The 20,485-nt window shown below is 44.9% G+C and overlaps 1 protein-coding gene across 1 annotated transcript in view; it reads right to left on the bottom strand.

Annotated features, from left to right (window-relative positions):
* Positions 1-2,177: 2,177 nt before the first annotated feature.
* The window catches only part of LOC121845651 (glypican-5-like), a gene marked incomplete at its 3' end in the record, with an annotated part of 171,288 nt that continues 152,980 nt past the window's right edge, over positions 2,178-20,485 (bottom strand). Inside the window, 1 exon segment of the mRNA XM_042317296.1 lies at positions 2,178-2,489. Within this exon segment, the coding sequence (XP_042173230.1) occupies positions 2,178-2,489 (312 nt within the window).

The raw sequence follows: 20,485 nt of genomic DNA, 5'->3' as shown, positions 1-20,485 counted from the left end.
CAGACTGATATACAGTGGACCATGACAGACAGATATACAGAGGACCATGCCAGACTGATATACAGTGGACCATGCCAGACAGATATACAGTGGACCATGACAGACTGATATACAGTGGACCATGACAGATATACAGTGGACCATGACAGACTGATATACAGTGGACCATGTCAGACAGATATACACTGGACCATAATAGATATACAGTGGACCATGACAGACTGATATACAGTGGACCATGACAGACTGATATACAGTGGACCATGACAGACTGATATACAGTGGACCATGTCAGACAGATATACAGTGGACCATGACAGATATATATACAGTGGACTATGACAGACTGATATACAGTGGACCATGACAGACTGATATACAGTGGACCATGACAGATATATATACAGTGGACTATGACAGACTGATATACAGTGGACCATGACAGACTGATATACAGTGAACCATGACAGATATACAGTGGACCATGACAGACTGATATACAGTGGACCATGACAGATATATATACAGTGGACTATGACAGACTGATATACAGTGGACCATGACAGACTGATATACAGTGAACCATGACAGATATACAGTGAACCATGACAGACAGATATACAGTAAACCACGACAGACAGATATACAGTGAACCATGACAGATACAGTGCCTTGCGAAAGTATTCGGCCCCCTTGAACTTTGCGACCTTTTGCCACATTTCAGGCTTCAAACATAAAGATATAAAACTGTATTTTTTGTGAAGAATCAACAACAAGTGGGACACAATCATGAAGTGGAACGACATTTATTGGATATTTCAAACTTTTTAACAAATCAAAAACTGAAAATTGGGCGTGCAAAATTATTCAGCCCCTTTACTTCCAGTGCAGCAAACTCTCTCCAGAAGTTCAGTGAGGATCTCTGAATGATCCAATGTTGACCTAAATGACTAATGATGATAAATACAATCCACCAGTTTTATATCTTTATGTTTGAAGCCTGAAATGTGGCAAAAGGTCGCAAAGTTCAAGGGGGCCGAATACTTTCGCAAGGCACTGTATATAGTGGACCATGACAGACAGATAAACAGTGAACCATGACAGATAGATTAACACCATGACAGATAGAGAGGAAGGAAGGCCACTAGCCCTGTCTGTTTAGTGTGTTAGAGGCTGGGTCCCCAACGGGGCCCTGGTCAAAGTAAGGCACTACGTAGGATAGGATACCATTTGGGACGGAGGTTGACAAAGCGTGTGATCGTAGCGACGGACGGACGTTGACATATGGAGACTCCCTGAGAGAGAAACAGATGATTGTCCCACAGACCGCTGGGGAAGCGGCTGACATTTACACAGGACTTTCTTCTGCATCAGTGATCCCCATTAAATCACGTTCAGCCTGCATCGGCTTTGATGATCATTCTACAGCTACAAGAGCTATGCTATTATAGGGTCTTCTGTAATCTGACCTGAGATCAGCTGAGATGTGTTACCAAGTTGACCTATGCTATTATACAGTCTTCTGTAATCTGACCTGAGATCAGAGAGAGCCAGACCGAGGACGTGAGGAAGGAAACTAAGATGCTTCCAGAGAGAGACAGACAGAGGACGTGAGGAAGGTAACTCAGTTGTTGTGTGACAGACAGAGGAAGGTAACTCAGTTGTTGTGTGACAGACAGAGGACGTGAGGAAGGTAACTCAGTTGTTGTGTGACAGACAGAGGGCGTGAGGAAGGTAACTCAGTTGTTGTGTGACAGACAGAGGAAGGTAACTCAGTTGTTGTGTGACAGACAGAGGACGTGAGGAAGGTAACTCAGTTGTTGTGTGACAGACAGAGGACGTGAGGAAGGTAACTCAGTTGTTGTGTGACAGACAGAGGACGTGAGGAAGGTAACTCAGATGTTGTGTGACAGACAGAGGAAGGTAACTCAGTTGTTGTGTGACAGACAGAGGACGTGAGGAAGGTAACTCAGTTGTTGTGTGACAGACAGAGGACGTGAGGAAGGTAACTCAGATGTTGTGTGACAGACAGAGGGCGTGAGGAAGGTAACTCAGATGTTGTGTGACAGACAAGAGGAAGGTAACTCAGTTGTTGTGTGACAGACAGAGGAAGGTAACTCAGTTGTTGTGTGACAGACAGGACATGAGGAAGGTAACTCAGTTGTTGTGTGACAGACAGAGGACGTGAGGAAGGAAACTAAGTTGTTGTGTGACAGACAGAGGACGTGAGGAAGGAAACTAAGTTGTTGTGTGACAGCGTGCTGCCGTAAACAAACAAGTGAATGAACAAGGCTGAAACCTGAAGTGGTCTGAGGCGACTTACGTTTAGAGACCGTCATGACCTTCCTCTTGACCTCTCCACCCCCTGATCCGCCACACCCATCCTCGTCATCACAGTCTCCGCTGTAGCCACGCCCCTCACCATTTCCGCTTCCTGTTTCGATTAGATCCAACGTTCCAAACTTGGGGATGGACTTCCCCTGCAGCAGCTGGAACAGAAAGAGACTGAACACTTAGTCTGCCTACCCAAACGACAACCTAGTCCCTATAGGGCCAGGGCCCTATGGAACCCTATTCCCTATATATATTACACTACTGTAGGCCAGGGCCCTATGGAACCCTATTCCCTATATAGTGACCTACTTTAGGCCAGGGCCCTATGGAACCCTATTCCCTATATAGTGACCTACTTTAGGCCAGGGCCCTATGGAACCCTATTCCCTATATAGTGACCTACTTTAGGCCAGGGCCCTATGGAACCCTATTCCCTATAGTGACCTACTTTAGGCCAGGGCCCTATGGAACCCTATTCCCTATATAGTGACCTACTTTAGGCCAGGGCCCTATGGAACCCTATTCCCTATATAGTGACCTACTTTAGACCAGGGCCCTATGGAACCCTATTCCCTATATAGTGACCTACTTTAGGCCAGGGCCCTATGGAACCCTATTCCCTATATAGTGACCTACTTTAGGCCAGGGCCCTATGGAACCCTATTCCCTATATAGTGACCTACTTTAGGCCAGGGCCCTATGGAACCCTATCCCCTATATAGTGACCTACTTTAGACCAGGGTTCTATAGTACCCTATTCCCTATATATATTACACTACTTTAGACCAGGGCCCTATAGAACCCTATTCCCTATATAGTGACCTACTTTAGGCCAGGGCCCTATGGAACCCTATTCCCTATATAGTGACCTACTTTAGACCAGGGCCCTATGGAACCCTATTCCCTATATAGTGACCTACTTTAGGCCAGGGCCCTATGGAACCCTATTCCCTATATAGTGACCTACTTTAGGCCAGGGCCCTATGGAACCCTATTCCCTATATAGTGACCTACTTTAGGCCAGGGCCCTATGGAACCCTATCCCCTATATAGTGACCTACTTTAGACCAGGGTTCTATAGTACCCTATTCCCTATATATATTACACTACTTTAGACCAGGGCCCTATAGAACCCTATTCCATATATATACAGTGCCTTGCGAAAGTATTCTGCCCCCTTGAACTTTGTGACCTTTTGACACATTTCAGGCTTCAAACATAAAGATATAAAACTGTATTTTTTTGTGAAGAATCAACAACAAGTGGGACACAATCATGGAGTGGAATGACATTTATTGGATATTTCAAACTTTTTTAATATTTCAAAAACTGAAAAATTGGGCGTGCAAAATTATTCAGCCCCCTTAAGTTAATACTTTGTAGCGCCACCTTTTGCTGCGATTACAGCTGTAAGTCGCTTGGGGTATGTCTCTATCAGTTTTGCACATCGAGAGACTGACATTTTTCCCCATTCCTCCTTGCAAAACAGCTCGAGCTCAGTGAGGTTGGATGGAGAGCATTTGTGAACAGCAGTTTTCAGTTCTTTCCACAGATTCTCGATTGGATTCAGGTCTGGGCTTTGACTTGGCCATTCGAACACCTGGATATGTTTATTTTTGAACCATTCCATTGTAGATTTTGCTTTATGTTTTGGATCATTGTCTTGTTGGAAGACAAATCTCCGTCCCAGTCTCAGGTCTTTTGCAGACTCCATCAGGTTTTCTTCCAGAATGGTCCTGTATTTGGCTCCATCCATCTTCCCATCAATTTTAACCATCTTCCCTGTCCCTGCTGAAGAAAAGCAGGCCCAAACCATGATGCTGCCACCACCATGTTTGACAGTGGGGATGTTGTGTTCAGGGTGATGAGCTGTGTTGCTTTTACGCCAAACATAACGTTTTGCATTGTTGCCAAAAAGTTCAATTTTGGTTTCATCTGACCAGAGCACCTTCTTCCACATGTTTGGTGTGTCTCCCAGGTGGCTTGTGGCAAACTTTAAACAACACTTTTTATGGATATCTTTAAGAAATGGCTTTCTTCTTGCCACTCTTCCATAAAGGCCAGATTTGTGCAATATACGACTGATTGTTGTCCTATGGACAGAGTCTCCCACCTCAGCTGTAGATCTCTGCAGTTCATCCAGAGTGATCATGGGCCTCTTGGCTGCATCTCTGATCAGTCTTCTCCTTGTATGAGCTGAAAGTTTAGAGGGACGGACAGGTCTTGGTAGATTTGCAGTGGTCTGATACTCCTTCCATTTCAATATTATCGCTTGCACAGTGCTCCTTGGGATGTATAAAGCTTGGGAAATCTTTTTGTATCCAAATCCGTCTTTAAACTTCTTCACAACAGTATCTCGGACCTGCCTGGTGTGTTCCTTGTTCTTCATGATGCTCTCTGCGCTTTTAACGGACCTCTGAGACTATGACAGTGCAGGTGCATTTATACGGAGACTTGATTACACACAGGTGGATTGTATTTATCATCATTAGTCATTTAGGTCAACATTGGATCATTCAGAGATCCTCACTGAACTTCTGGAGAGAGTTTGCTGCACTGAAAGTAAAGGGGCTGAATAATTTTGCACACCCAATTTTTCAGTTTTTGATTTGTTAAAAAAGTTTGAAATATCCAATAAATGTCGTTCCACTTCATGATTGTGTCCCACTTGTTGATTCTTCACAAAAAAATACAGTTTTATATCTTTATGTTTGAAGCCTGAAATGTGGCAAAAGGTCGCAAAGTTCAAGGGGGCCGAATACTTTCGCAAGGCACTGTAGTACACTACTTTAGACCAGGGCCCTATAGAACCCTATTCCCTATATATAGTACACTACTTTAGACCAGGGCCCTATAGAACCCTATTCCCTATATATAGTACACTACTTTAGATCAGAGCCCTACAGAACCCTATTCCCTATATAGTACACTACTTTAGACCAGGGCCCTATAGAACCCTATTCCCTATATAGTACACTACTTTAGACCAGGGCCCTATAGAACCCTATTCCCTATATATAGTACACTACTTTAGACCAGGGCCCTATAGAACCCTATTCCCTATATATAGTACACTACTTTAGATCAGAGCCCTACAGAACCCTATTCCCTATATAGTACACTACTTTAGACCAGGGCCCTATAGAACCCTATTCCCTATATAGTACACTACTTTAGACCAGGGCCCTATAGAACCCTATTCCCTATATATAGTGCACTACTTTAGATCAGAGCCCTACAGAACCCTATTCCCTATATAGTACACTACTTTAGACCAGAGCCCTACAGAACCCTATTCCCTATATATAGTACACTACTTTAGACCAGGGCCCTATAGAACCCTATTCCCTATATAGTACACTACTTTAGACCAGGGCCCTATAGAACCCTATTCCCTATATAGTACACTACTTTAGACCAGGGCCCTATAGAACCCTATTCCCTATATAGTACACTACTTTAGACCAGGGCCCTATAGAACCCTATTCCCTATATAGTACACTACTTTAGACCAGGGCACACAGGGCTCTGTAGTAAAAATAAAGATACCTTAATAGAAAATGACTCACGTAAAAGTGAAAGTTTCCCAGTAAAATACTTGAGTAAAAGTCTAAAAGTATTTGGTTTTAATTATACTAAGTATCAAAGTAAAAGTAGAAATCAATAAAATCCCTGATATTAAATCAGACGGCACCTTTTATATGTGTTTATTTACAGATACCCAGGGGCTCCAACACTCAGACATCATTTACAGATACCCAGGGTCCACTCCAACACTCAGACATCATTTACAGATACCCAGGGGTCCACTCCAACACTCAGACATCATTTACAGATACCCAGGGGCTCCAACACTCAGACATCATTTACAGATACCCAGGGGTCCACTCCAACACTCAGACATCATTTACAGATACCCAGGGGTCCACTCCAACACTCAGACATCATTTACAGATACCCAGGGGCTCCAACACTCAGACATCATTTACAGATACCCAGGGGCTCCAACACTCAGACATCATTTACAGATACCCAGGGGTCCACTCCAACACTCAGACATCATTTACAGATACCCAGGGGCCCACTCCAACACTCAGACATCATTTACAGATACCCAGGGGCTCCAACACTCAGACATCATTTACAGATACCCAGGGGCTCCAACACTCAGACATCATTTACAGATACCCAGGGGCCCACTCCAACACTCAGACATCATTTACAGATACCCAGGGGCTCCAACACTCAGACATCATTTACAGATACCCAGGGGCTCCAACACTCAGACATCATTTACAGATACCCAGGGTCCACTCCAACACTCAGACATCACTTACAGATACCCAGGGGTCCACTCCAACACTCAGACATCATTTACAGATACCCAGGGGCTCCAACACTCAGACATCATTTACAGATACCCAGGGGTCCACTCCAACACTCAGACATCATTTACAAACAAACCACGTGTTTAGTGAGTCCTCCAGATCAGAGGCTAAAAGGGATGACCAGGGATGTTCTCTGTTTAGAGAGTCCTCCAGATGAGAGGCAGTAGGGATGACCAGGGATGTTCTCTCTTTAGTGAGTCCTCCAGATCAGAGGCAGTAGGGATGACCAGGGATGTTCTCTGTTTAGAGAGTCCTCCAGATCAGAGGCAGTGGGGATGACCAGGGATGTTCTCTGTTTAGTGAGTCCTCCAGATCAGAGGCAGTGGGGATGACCAGGGATGTTCTCTGTTTAGTGAGTCCTCCAGATCAGAGACAGTAGGGATGACCAGGGATGTTCTCTGTTTAGTGATAGTCCTCCAGATCAGAGGCAGTAGAGATGCCCAGGGATGTTCTCTTGATAAGTGTGTGAATTGGACCATTTTCCTGTCCTGCTAAGCATTCAAAATGGAACTAGTACTTTTTAGTGTCAGGGAAAAAGTAAGGATTATTATTTTCTTTAAGAATGTAGTCAAGTAAACGTCGTCCGAAATATAAATAGCAAAGTCAAGTACTGAGTACTGATACCCCCAAAAAACGACTTAAGTTGTACTTTCAAGCATTTTTCCTTCAGTACTTTATACCACTGTGTAATGCATATATTCCTCTCAGCCCCAATCAAAGGACTTTGTGATCTTCATCTGTATCAGGGGAAACACATCCAACTTAATTGAATAATTTAAATGCATGGAGGGGAGAGAGAGAGAGACGAGAGAGACGAGAGAGACAGAAAGAGAGAGAGAGAGAGAGAGAGGGAGAGAGAAAGAGAGAGGGAAGCTAGCGCTTAGTGTTTATCAGATAGGTAGAGAGGAGAGGAGGGGAGCTTAGCGATTAGTGTTTATCAGATAGGTAGAGCGGAGAGGAGGGGACCTGCTGCTGTAATTGTCTATGCTAATTAGTTACTGTAGTGGTTCAATATTTTCAGATGAAGTGGCAGAGCTAATGGGGTATTATCTCAAGGCTGACAGACAGACAGACAGACAGACAGAGCAAATGGGGTATTATCTCAAGGCTGACTGACAGACAGGCAGACAGACAGGATACTACCCTCTACAACATAACCTTCACTATGTCACCAGGACATATACAGGATACTACCCTCTACAACACTATGTCACCAGGACATATACAGGATACTACCCTCTACAACACTATGTCACCAGGACATATACAGGATACTACCCTCTACAACACTATGTCACCAGGACATATACAGGATACTACCCTCTACAACACTATGTCACCAGGACATATACAGGATACTACCCTCTACAACACTATGTCACCAGGACATATACAGGATAATACCCTCTACAACACTATGTCACCAGGACATAGACAGGATACTACCCTCCACAACACTATGTCACCAGGACATAGACAGGATACGACCCTCTACAACACTATGTCACCAGGACATAGACAGGATACTACCCTCTACAACACTATGTCACCAGGACATAGACAGGATACTACCCTCTATAACACTATGTCACCAGGACATAGACAGGATACTACCATCTACAACATAACCGTCACCAGGACATAGACAGGATACTACCCTCTACAACACTATGTCACCAGGACATAGACAGGATGCTACCCTCTACAACATAACCTTCACTATGTCACCAGGACATATACAGTATACTACCCTCTACAACACTATGTCACCAGGACATAGACAGGATACTACCCTCTACAACACTATGTCACCAGGACATAGACAGGATACTACCCTCTACAACACTATGTCACCAGGACATATACAGGATAATACCCTCTACAACACTATGTCACCAGGACATATACAGGATGCTACCCTCTACAACACTATGTCACCAGGACATATACAGGATACTACCCTCTACAACACTATGTCACCAGGACATATACAGGATAATACCCTCTACAACACTATGTCACCAGGACATAGACAGGATACTACCCTCCACAACACTATGTCACCAGGACATAGACAGGATACGACCCTCTACAACACTATGTCACCAGGACATAGACAGGATACTACCCTCTACAACACTATGTCACCAGGACATAGACAGGATACTACCCTCTATAACACTATGTCACCAGGACATAGACAGGATACTACCATCTACAACATAACCGTCACCAGGACATAGACAGGATACTACCCTCTACAACACTATGTCACCAGGACATAGACAGGATGCTACCCTCTACAACATAACCTTCACTATGTCACCAGGACATATACAGTATACTACCCTCTACAACACTATGTCACCAGGACATAGACAGGATACTACCCTCTACAACACTATGTCACCAGGACATATACAGGATGCTACCCTCTACAACATAACCTTCACTATGTCACCAGGACATATACAGGATACTACCCTCTACAACATAACCTTCACTATGTCACCAGGACATATACAGGATGCTACCCTCCACAACACTATGTCACCAGGACATAGACAGGATACTACCCTCCACAACACTATGTCACCAGGACATATACAGGATACTACCCTCCACAACACTATGTCACCAGGACATATACAGTATACTACCCTCTACAACACTATGTCACCAGGACATAGACAGGATACTACCCTCTACAACATAACCTTCACTATGTCACCAGGACATATACAGGATACTACCCTCTACAACACTATGTCACCAGGACATAGACAGGATACTACCCTCTACAACACTATGTCACCAGGACATAGACAGGATACTACCCTCTACAACACTATGTCACCAGGACATATACAGGATACTACCCTCTACAACACTATGTCACCAGGACATATACAGGATGCTACCCTCTACAACATAACCTTCACTATGTCACCAGGACATATACAGGATGCTACCCTCTACAACATAACCTTCACTATGTCACCAGGACATAGACAGGATACTACCCTCCATAACACTATGTCACCAGGACACAGACAGGATGTTACCCTCCACACCATAACCTCCACTCCAAATCAAATCTCCAAACCTAAAAGCTGATGTTGGAGGGAATTACAGAATCACCTGGTAGGTGACTAGCAGACCAACTACCAAGGAGTATTATTCCAACACTATACAGCAAATGCTCTTTAAAACAACAGAAACCTGAAAACCCCCATCCAACTGAGTGAGTAATGTTTAGTCTGAATATCTTATTTCCCAAAAGCCAAGAAGAAAAATACATGACATTACTTTATAAGGACTAAATAGTAAATTAAAGCTGCCAAGCTTGATACAACTTCAATTAGCACTGACGTGCCAAGTGAGAGGTGTCAAAGCCCTTTAGCCCAACAATGGCAGGAGAGTGGAACAGTCTACTCCAACCAAATGGAGAGGTGCCCTTCAGCCCAACAATGGCAGGAGAGTGGAACAGTCTACTCCAACCAAATGGAGAGGCCTTAGAAGCTGCCTCCTGCTGTTCAGAGGTAATTAAAATACAGTACCCTGTGTATGTAAAGAATGATAAGGCAAGAAAAGATTACAAAATGAAGCTCCTTTTGGAAAATCAGAGACACTTTTTGCTGACTACTATAAAAATGGGAACATCAGCAACCTCATCTTCAACACAAACCATCCCCTGGCATGGCACAGTGCTATATTAGCACACTACCCTGCTGTTAAGAGGGGGGTTAACAAGGGTGGAAACTCAGGATACTACACAACGAGGATTCTGAGTCAGCTAATATAAATCTCTAGAAGTCTGGAACAGTATTGGTACAGGTCAACCCCAAACAGGTTCAGGACGTTCACCTAATCAAAGAATTAGCCCAGCAGGAGAAGCTCTCCCTTGATAAAGATACCCCCACCCCGAGCGGGTCAGACCAGACCTCTTCATTATATAACCCCACAGACGAGCCACCCCGAGCGGAAATTCAACCTCCCAGCACAGAGTACTACTCCTTCATTGAAATCAAGGATACATTTACCCAGCTGGAGATAAGGCAGATGGAGCTGGAACAGCAGGTGAACCCACTCATCAGCACAGACCCAAACAACAGTCCAGCACAACAACACCCCCTTAACCAGACCTGGATAGCTGGAGGTGGAGAGAGACATATCTGCACTCTGGACAGTGGTGAGACAACTTCAACAGGAGAAAGATCAGGAGAAGAACAGAGCACTAGAGGAGAGGATCAGACTGCTGGAGGAGAGGGTGAGGGGGGACGGAGGAGAGGGTGAGGGGGACGGAGGAGAGGGTGAGGGGGACGGAGGAGAGGGTGAGGGGGACGGAGGAGAGGGTGAGGGGGACGGAGTAGAGGGTGAGGGGGACGGAGTAGAGGGAGAGGGTGAGGGGGACGGAGGAGAGGGTGAGGGGGACGGAGGAGAGGGTGAGGGGGGGACGGAGGAGACCCTGACCCCATCCAGTCCACCCTGACCCCATCCAGTCCATCCCAGACCCTGACCCCATCCAGTCCATCCCAGACCCCATCCAGTCCATCCCAGACCCAGACCCCATCCAGTCCATCCCAGACCCTGACCCCATCCAGTCCATCCCAGACCCCATCCAGTCCATCCCAGACCCCATCCAGTCCATCCCAGACCCCATCCAGTCCATCCCAGACCCCATCCAGTCCATCCCAGACCCCATCCAGTCCATCCCAGACCCCATCCAGTCCATCCCAGACCCTGACCCCATCCAGTCCATCCCAGGCCCTGACCCCATCCAGTCCATCCTAGACCCTGACCCCATCCAGTCCACCCTGACCCCATCCAGTCCATCCCAGACCCTGACCCCATCCAGTCCATCCCAGACCCTGACCCCATCCAGTCCATCCTAGACCCTGACCCCATCCAGTCCACCCTGACCCCATCCAGTCCATCCCAGACCCTGACCCCATCCAGTCCATCCCAGACCCCATCCAGTCCATCCCAGACCCTGACCCCATCCAGTCCACTCCCACAAAGAGGGCCTCAACATGGAAGTCCCCCATACGCCCCGGCCGTGAGCAGGCAAACAGGCCCAACCCCCACTCTTACACTAGCCCAAGCCAATGACATGTACCAGATGCTCAGCAGGCTTTGCTCACACTTACTGGTCTGATGCCAAACCACACGACTAACAACATTAGACACTTTATGGAACACAAAGCCATCATTATCTCATTCTGGAATATCCAAGACCTGAGGTCATCTGCCTTTGGCCTAAAGAGCAGGAACCCAGACCCACTGGTTGCCCTCTAGGTTACAGAGAGCTGGTAGTCCCATCCTCCAAACTACCAGGTGTGAAACAGGGAAGGGACTCAGGGGATATGCTAATTTGGTATAGAGCAGACCTAACTCACTCCATTAAATGAATCAAAACAGGAACATTTTACATTTGGCTAGAAATTCAAAAGGAAATTATGTTAACAGAGTAAAATGTCCTCCTGTGTGCTACCTATATTGGGCTCCAAAATTACTGGCAACCCTGACTGGCAATGCACAAACAATTCTTAAAAAAATATAAACAATAAAATGATAAACTCAAAATACCAACATGTGAAAAATACTATTAATATATATATGAATATTAATTAATAATATATATTAATACTTTATTAATGGAACCAACCAAAATCATTTATTGATTTAATTAAAAATCAATGTCCTCCAAATCAAGGTTTCACAATTAATGGCATCTTTAAAGATTGTTGTAAATAACATCACCCAAAATTAAACCAGGAATTAAATTACACTGATTTAAGTTTATCGAAGTCTTAAGGAACCTCTATTGAGCCATTACATCACTTCCTGTTTCACTAGGGTATAAAAAAAGAGGTAACACACATGCAGTATCCCGCTGTCGTCAAACACCACGAAGAACACAAAAGAACTGGCAGTTCAAAAGAGACAGATGGTCGTAGACCTTCATAAATCTGGTCAACAAGGAGATCCACAAACAATTGAATAGACCACTGAAACATATACCTCAAGATCAGGTCAATTATTAGAAAATTCTAAAGATATAGAACAGTTGAAAACCTCACGGGTAGACAACCCCCCCCCCTCCCCCAGGAGAGGGAGGAGGATGGTGAGAGAAGGCATTTTGCCCCCCAGGAATGGGAGGAGGATGGTGAGAGAAGGCATTTTGCCCCCCAGGAATGGGAGGAGGATGGTGAGAGAAGGCATTTTGCCCCCAGGAGAGGGAGGAGGATGGTGAGAGAAGGCATTTTGCCCCCAGGAATGGGAGGAGGATGGAGAGAGAAGCAACAAAATCCCCAAGAATCGCTGTGAAAGAATTGCCTTGATGGCATCTTGGGGTCACCAGGTTTCAAAAAAGCACCCTCAGACTCCACAACCACAGGCTCTTTGGAAGGGTTGCCAGAAGAAAGCACCATCAGACTCCACCTCCACAACCACAGGCTCTTTGGAAGGGTAGGATTTTCCACCATAATTTGTAAATAAATTCATTAAAAATCCTACAATGTGATTTTCTGGATTTTTTTCTCATTTTGCCTGTCATAGTTGAAGTGTACCTATGATGAAAATTACAGGCCTCTCTCATCTTTTAAGTGGGAAAACTTGCACAATTGTTGGCTGACTAAATCCTTTATTTCCCCACTGTATGTATATTTGTTTTCCCTTTTGTACTTGAACTATTTGTACATTGTTACAACACTGTATATATATATAATATGACATTTGTAATGTCTTTATTCTTTGGAACTTCTGTGAGTGTAATGTTAACTGTTAATTTTGATTGTTTATTTCACTTTTATATATTATTTACACTTGCTTTGGCAATGTTAACATATGTTTCTCCATGCCAATAAAGCCTCTTGAATTTAATTGAGTGAGAGACAGAGAGAGAGAGACAGAGATACCCAGAGAGAGAGAGAGAGAGAGAGAGAGAGACAGAGATACCCAGAGAGAGAGAGAGAGAGAGAGAGAGAGAGAGAGACAGAGACACCCAGAGAGAGAGAGACAGAGATACCCAGAGAGAGAGAGACAGAGACACCCAGAGAGAGAGGAGAGAGAGAGACAGAGACACCCAGAGAGAGAGAGACAGAGACACCCAGAGAGAGAGAGAGAGAGAGAGAGACAGAGACACCAGAGAGAGAGAGAGAGAGACCAGAGAGAGAGAGAGGGGAGAGAGAGAGAGCTTAGTGTTTATCAGATAGGTCGAGCGGAGGGGAGAGAGAGGAGGAGACAGAGACAGAGCCACCCAGAGAGAGAGAGAGACAGAGACCCAGAGAGAGAGACAGAGACACCCAGAGAGAGAGAGACACCCAGAGAGAGAGAGAGAGAGAGACCCAGAGAGAGAGAGAGAGAGAGAGAGACACCAGAGAGAGAGAGAGGGAGAGAGAGAGCTTAGTGCTTAGTGTTTATCAGATAGGTAGAGCAGAGGGGAGAGGAGAGGAGGGAGACAGAGACACCCAGAGAGAGAGACAGAGACACCCAGAGAGAGAGAGACACCCAGAGAGAGAGACAGAGATACCCAGAGAGAGAGACAGAGACACCCAGAGAGAGAGAGAGAGAGACACCCAGAGAGAGAGAGAGAGACGGAGACACCCAGAGAGAGAGACAGAGACACCCAGAGAGAGAGAGGGAGAGAGAGAAGCTTAGTGCTTAGTATTTATCAGATAGGTAGAGCGGAGGGAGAGAGGAGAGAGAGGGAGACATAGAGACACACAGAGAGAGAGAGAGAGGAGAGACACCCAGAGAGAGAGAGACACCCAGAGAGAGAGGACACCCAGAGAGAGAGAGAGTGTACACCCAGACACATCCACACCCCCACCCCAACCAATCAACACCCCCCACGTCAACCATGCCCACACTCCATTTAGGCCCCCTCAGATCAGACCTATGCCACTCCTGCCCACCCCATGCACCCCACCCCCGCAAAGAGGGCCTCAACATGGAAGCACATACGCCCAGGTAGTGAGCGGGCAAACGGTCCCAACCCCCACTCTCACACTCGCCCAAGCCAATGGCATGTACCAGATGCTCAGCAGGCTCTGCTCACACTTACTGGCCTGAGGCCAAACCACGACCAACAACATTGGACACTCTATGGAACAAAAGCCTTCACTATATTATCCTGGAATATCCAAGGCCTGAGGTCATCTGCCTTTGGCCTGAAGAGCAGAAACCTGGACTTCACCAAAGAAATCGGTAATACAGACATTGTCATCCTGCAAGAAACCTGGTATAGAGGAGATGGACCCAATGGTTGTCCTCTAGGTTACAGAGAGCTGGTAGTCCCATCCACCAAACTACCAGGTGTGAAACAGGGAAGGGACTCAGGGGGCATGCTAATTTGGTATAGAGCAGACCTAACTCACTCCATTAAATTAATCAAAACAGGAACATTCTACATTTGGCTAGAAATTCAAAAAGAAATGATCTTAACAGAGTAAAATGTCCCCCTGTGTGCTACCTATATCCCCCACTAGAATCCCCATATTTTAATGAAGACAGCTTTTCCATCCTGGAGGGGGAAATCAATCATTTCCAGGCCCAGGGACATGTACTAGTCTGTGGCGACCTAAATGCCAGAACCGGACAAGAACCTGACACCCTCAGCACACAGGGGGACAAACACCTGCCTGGAGGTGACAGCATTCCCTCCCACATATGCCCCCTAGGCATAACTATGACAACATAACCAACAAAAACGGGTCACAACTCCTGCAGCTCTGTCGCACGCTGGGTATGTACAGAGTCAACGGAAGGCTTCGAGGGGACTCCTATGGTAGGTACACCTATAGCTCATCTCTTAGCAGTAGTACTGTAGACTACTTTATTACTGACCTCAACCCAGAGTCTCTCAGAGCGTTCAGTCAGTCCACTGACACCCCTATCAGACCACAGCAAAATCACAGTCTACTTAAACAGAGCAATACTCAACCATGAGGCATCAAAGCCAAAGGAACTGAGTAACATTAAGAAATGCTATAGATGGAAGGAATGCAGTTTGGAAACCTACCAAAAAACAATTAGGCAACAACAAATTCAATCCCTTTTAGACAATTTCCTGGGTAAAACGTTCCACTGTAATAGTGAAGGTGTAAACTTGGCAGTAGAAAATCTTAACAGTATATTTGACCTCTCAGCTTCCCTATCAAATCTAAAAATCTCAAATAGAAAACCGAAGAAAATTAACAATAATGACAAATGGTTTGATGAAGAATGCAAAAATCTAAGAAAGAAATTGAGAAACCTGTCCAACCAAAAACATAGAGACCCGGAAAACCTGAGTCTACGCCTTCACTATGGTGAATCACTAAAACAATACAGAAATACACTACGGAAAAGAAGGAACAGCATGTCAGAAATCAGCTCAATGCAATTGAAGAATCCATAGACTCTAACCACTTCTGGGAAAATTGGAAAACACTAAACAAACAACAACACGAAGAATTATCTATCCAAAATGGAGATGTATGGGTAAACCACTTCTCCAATCTTTTTGGCTCTATAACAAAGAATAAAGAGCAAAAACATATACATGATCAAATACAGATCTTAGAATCAACTATTAAAGACTACCAGAACCCACTGGATTCTCCAATTACATTGAAAGAGTTACAGGACAAAATAAAAACCCTCCAACCCAAAAAGGCCTGTGGTGTTGATGGTATCCTCAATGAAATGATCAAATATACAGACAACAAATTCCAATTGGCTATACTAAAACTCTAACATCATACTTAGCTCTGGCATCTTCCCCAATATTTGGAACCAAGGACTGATCACCCCAATCCACAAAAGTGGAGACAAATTTGACCCCAATAACTACCGTGGAATATGTGTCAACAGTAACCTTGGGAAAATCCTCTGCATTATTATTAACAGCAGACTCGTACACTTCCTCAATGAAAACAATTACTGAGCAAATGTCCTCAATGAAAACAATGTACTGAGCAAATGTAATTGGCTTTTTACCAAATTACCGTACAACAGACCATGTATTCACCCTGCACACCCTAATTGACAACCAAACAAACCAAAACCAATTAGGATTTGACTAAAAATACTTGAATCAGTCATAGAGCCCATTGCCCTTTATGGTTGTGAGGTCTGGGGTCCGCTCACCAACCAAGACTTCACAAAATGGGACAAACACCAAATTGAGACTCTGCACGCAGAATTCTGCAAAAATATCCTCCGTGTACAACGTAGAACACCAAATAATGCATGCAGAGCAGAATTAGGCCGATACCCACTAATTATCAAAATCCAGAAAAGAGCTGTTAAATTCTACAACCACCTAAAAGGAAGCGATTCACAAACCTTCCATAACAAAGCCATCACCTACAGAGAGATGAACCTGGAGAAGAGTCCCCTAAGCAAGCTGGTCCTGGGGCTCTGTTCACAAACACAAACACACACTACAGAGCCCCAGGACAGCAGCACAATTAGACCCAACCAAATCATGAGAAAACAAAAAGATAACTACTTAACACATTGGAAAGAATTAACAAAAAAACAGAGCAAACTAGAATGCTATTTGGCCCTACACAGAGAGTACACAGCGGCAGAATACCTGACCACTGTGACTGACCCAAAATTAAGGAAAGCTTTGACTATGTACAGACTTAGTGAGCATAGCCTTGCTATTGAGAAAGGCCGCCGTAGGCAGACATGGCTCTCAAGAGAAGACAGGCTATGTGCTCACTGCCCACAAAATGAGGTGTAAACTGAGCTGCACTTCCTAACCTCCTGCCCAATGTATGACCATATTAGAGAGACATATTTCCCTCAGATTACACAGATCCACAAAGGATTCGAAAACAAATCCAATTTTGAAAAACTCCCATATCTACTGGGTGAAATTCCAATGTGCCATCACAGCAGCAAGATTTGTGACCTGTTGCCACGAGAAAAGGGCAACCAGTGAAGAACAAACACCATTGTAAATACACCCATATTTATGCTTATTTATTTGATCTTGTGTCCTTTAACCATTTGTACATTGTTAAAACACTGTATATATATATAATATGACATTTGTAATGTCTTTACTGTTTTGAAACTTCTGTATGTGTAATGTTTACTGTTAATTTTTGTTGTTTTTCACTTTATATATTCACTTTGTATGTTGTCTACCTCACTTGCTTTGGCAATGTTAACACATGTTTCCCATGCCAATAAAGCCCTTGAATTGAATTGAATTGAGAGGGAGAGAGAGAAGCTTAGTGCTTAGTGTTTATCAGATAGGTAGAGCGGAGGGGAGAGGAGAGGTGGGAGACAGAGACACCCAGAGAGAGAGAGACAGAGACACCCAGAGAGAGATGAGAGAGACACCCAGAGAGAGAGACAGAGACACCCAGAGATAGAGAGAGAGAGGGAAGCTTAGTGCTTAGTGTTTATCAGATAGGTAGAGCGGAGAGGAGGGAGGGAGAGAGGAGAGAGACATAGAGACACCCAGAGAGAGAGAGACAGAGACACCCAGAGAGAGAGAGAGAGAGAGAGAGAGGCTTAGTGCTTAGTGTTTATCAGATAAGTAGAGCGGAGGGGAGAGGAGAGGAGAGAGACATAGAGACACCCAGAGAGAGAGAGAGAGAGACCCAGAGAGATAGACAGAGACACCCAGAGAGAGAGAGAGAGAGAGAGAGAGAGGCTTAGTGCTTAGTGTTTATCAGATAAGTAGAGCGGAGGGGAGAGGAGAGGAGAGAGACATAGAGACACCCAGAGAGAGAGAGAGAGAGAGAGAGAGGGGAGCTTAGCTTAGTGCTTATCAGATAAGTAGAGCGGAGGGAGAGGAGAGCGAGAGAGACATAGAGACACCCAGAGAGAGAGACAGAGACACCCAGAGAGAGAGACAGAGACACCCAGAGAGATAGACAGAGACACCCAGAGAGAGAGAGTTTATCAGATAGGTAGCGATTAGTGTTTATCAGATAGGTAGAGCGGAGAGGAGGGGAGCTTAGCGATTAGTGTTTATCAGATAGGTAGAGAGGAGAGGAGGGGAGCTGCTGCTGTAATTGTCTATGCTAATTGGTTATTGTAGTGGTTCAATATTTTCAGATGAAGTGGCAGAAGCTAATGGAACAGCCGAGACACGAGGCACCTGGAGATACATCCACTATAGAGCCTTAGAGATACATGATCATAGGCTGCCAGTCCACACCAGCCAGATCCATTGAATCAACTACACTGCTACACTGCAAGTGCTTCTCAAATAGGATCCTATTTCTTAAGGTGGGACACACTACAGTGTTCTAGTTAATTCTATGGACTGGCAGAGGCCTATCTCTGGCTAACCAGGGACACAGGTAGATGGAGGTTTGTTTTGGCTTCTTTATGGGTACAGAGGTCTATCTCTGGCTAACCAGGGACACAGGTAGATGGAGGTTTGTTTTGGCTTCTTTATGTGTACAGAGGTCTATCTCTGGCTAACCAGGGACACAGGTAGATGGAGGTTTGTTTTGGCTTCTTTATGTGTACAGAGGCCTATCTCTGGCTAACCAGGGACACAGGTAGATGGAGGTTTGTTTTGGCTTCTTTATGTGTACAGAGGTCTATCTCTGGCTAACCAGGGACACAGGTAGATGGAGGTTTGTTTTGGCTTCTTTATGTGTACAGAGGTCTATCTCTGGCTAACCAGGGACACAGGTAGATGGAGGTTTGTTTTGGCTTCTTTATGTGTACAGAGGTCTATCTCTGGCTAACCAGGGACACAGGTAGATGGAGGTTTGTTTTGGCTTCTTTATGTGTACAGAGGTCTATCTCTGGCTAACCAGGGACACCGGTAGATGGAGGTTTGTTTTGGCTTCTTTATGTGTACAGAGGTCTATCTCTGGCTAACCAGGGACACAGGTAGATGGAGGTTTGTTTTGGCTTCTTTATGTGTACAGAGGTCTATCTCTGGCTAACCAGGGACACGGGAAGATGGAGGTTTGTTTTGGCTTCTTTATGTGTACAGAGGTCTATCTCTGGCTAACCAGGGACACGGGACACGGGAAGATGGAGGTTTGTTTTGGCTTCTTTATGTGTACAGAGGGCTATCTCTGGCTAACCAGGGACACAGGTAGATGGAGGTTTGTTTTGGCTTCTTTATGTGTACAGAGGTCTATCTCTGGCTAACCAGGGACACAGGTAGATGGAGGTTTGTTTTGGCTTCTTTATGTGTACAGAGGGCTATCTCTGGCTAACCAGGGACACAGGTAGATGGAGGTTTGTTTTGGCTTCTTTATGTGTACAGAGGTCTATCTCTGGCTAACCAGGGACACAGGTAGATGGAGGTTTGTTTTGGCTTCTTTATGTGTACAGAGGTCTATCTCTGGCTAACCAGGGACACGGGAAGATGGAGGTTTGTTTTTGGCTTCTTTATGTGTACAGAGGTCTATCTCTGGCTAACCAGGGACACCGGTAGATGGAGGTTTGTTTTGGCTTCTTTATGTGTACAGAGGTCTATCTCTGGCTAACCAGGGACACGGGAAGATGGAGGTTTGTTTTTTGGCTTCTTTATGTGCACGGAGGAGGGCTGAACACCACCAAAGTGTTTGGTTCACAGTATATAGACAGACAACGAGAGTCAGTGTGCACATTAGCAGCACTCTGACGACACATTGATATCTGAGTCCATATTCCATTCATTTGAAAATACATGAACTCTTGTTGTCAGCTGAAACAAAGAAGAAATGTCCAGAAGACATGACAGGAAATGAATGTCTTGCTATGTCATGATTATAACCAGTTGTCATAAAGTAATGTCTTGC

The sequence above is a fragment of the Oncorhynchus tshawytscha genome, unplaced genomic scaffold (assembly GCF_018296145.1).
Source record: "Oncorhynchus tshawytscha isolate Ot180627B unplaced genomic scaffold, Otsh_v2.0 Un_contig_1213_pilon_pilon, whole genome shotgun sequence".
NCBI classification, from domain to species: Eukaryota; Metazoa; Chordata; class Actinopteri; order Salmoniformes; family Salmonidae; genus Oncorhynchus; species Oncorhynchus tshawytscha.
Note: the sequence above shows the minus strand (reverse complement) of the source record. Positions and strands in the feature narration are given on the sequence as shown.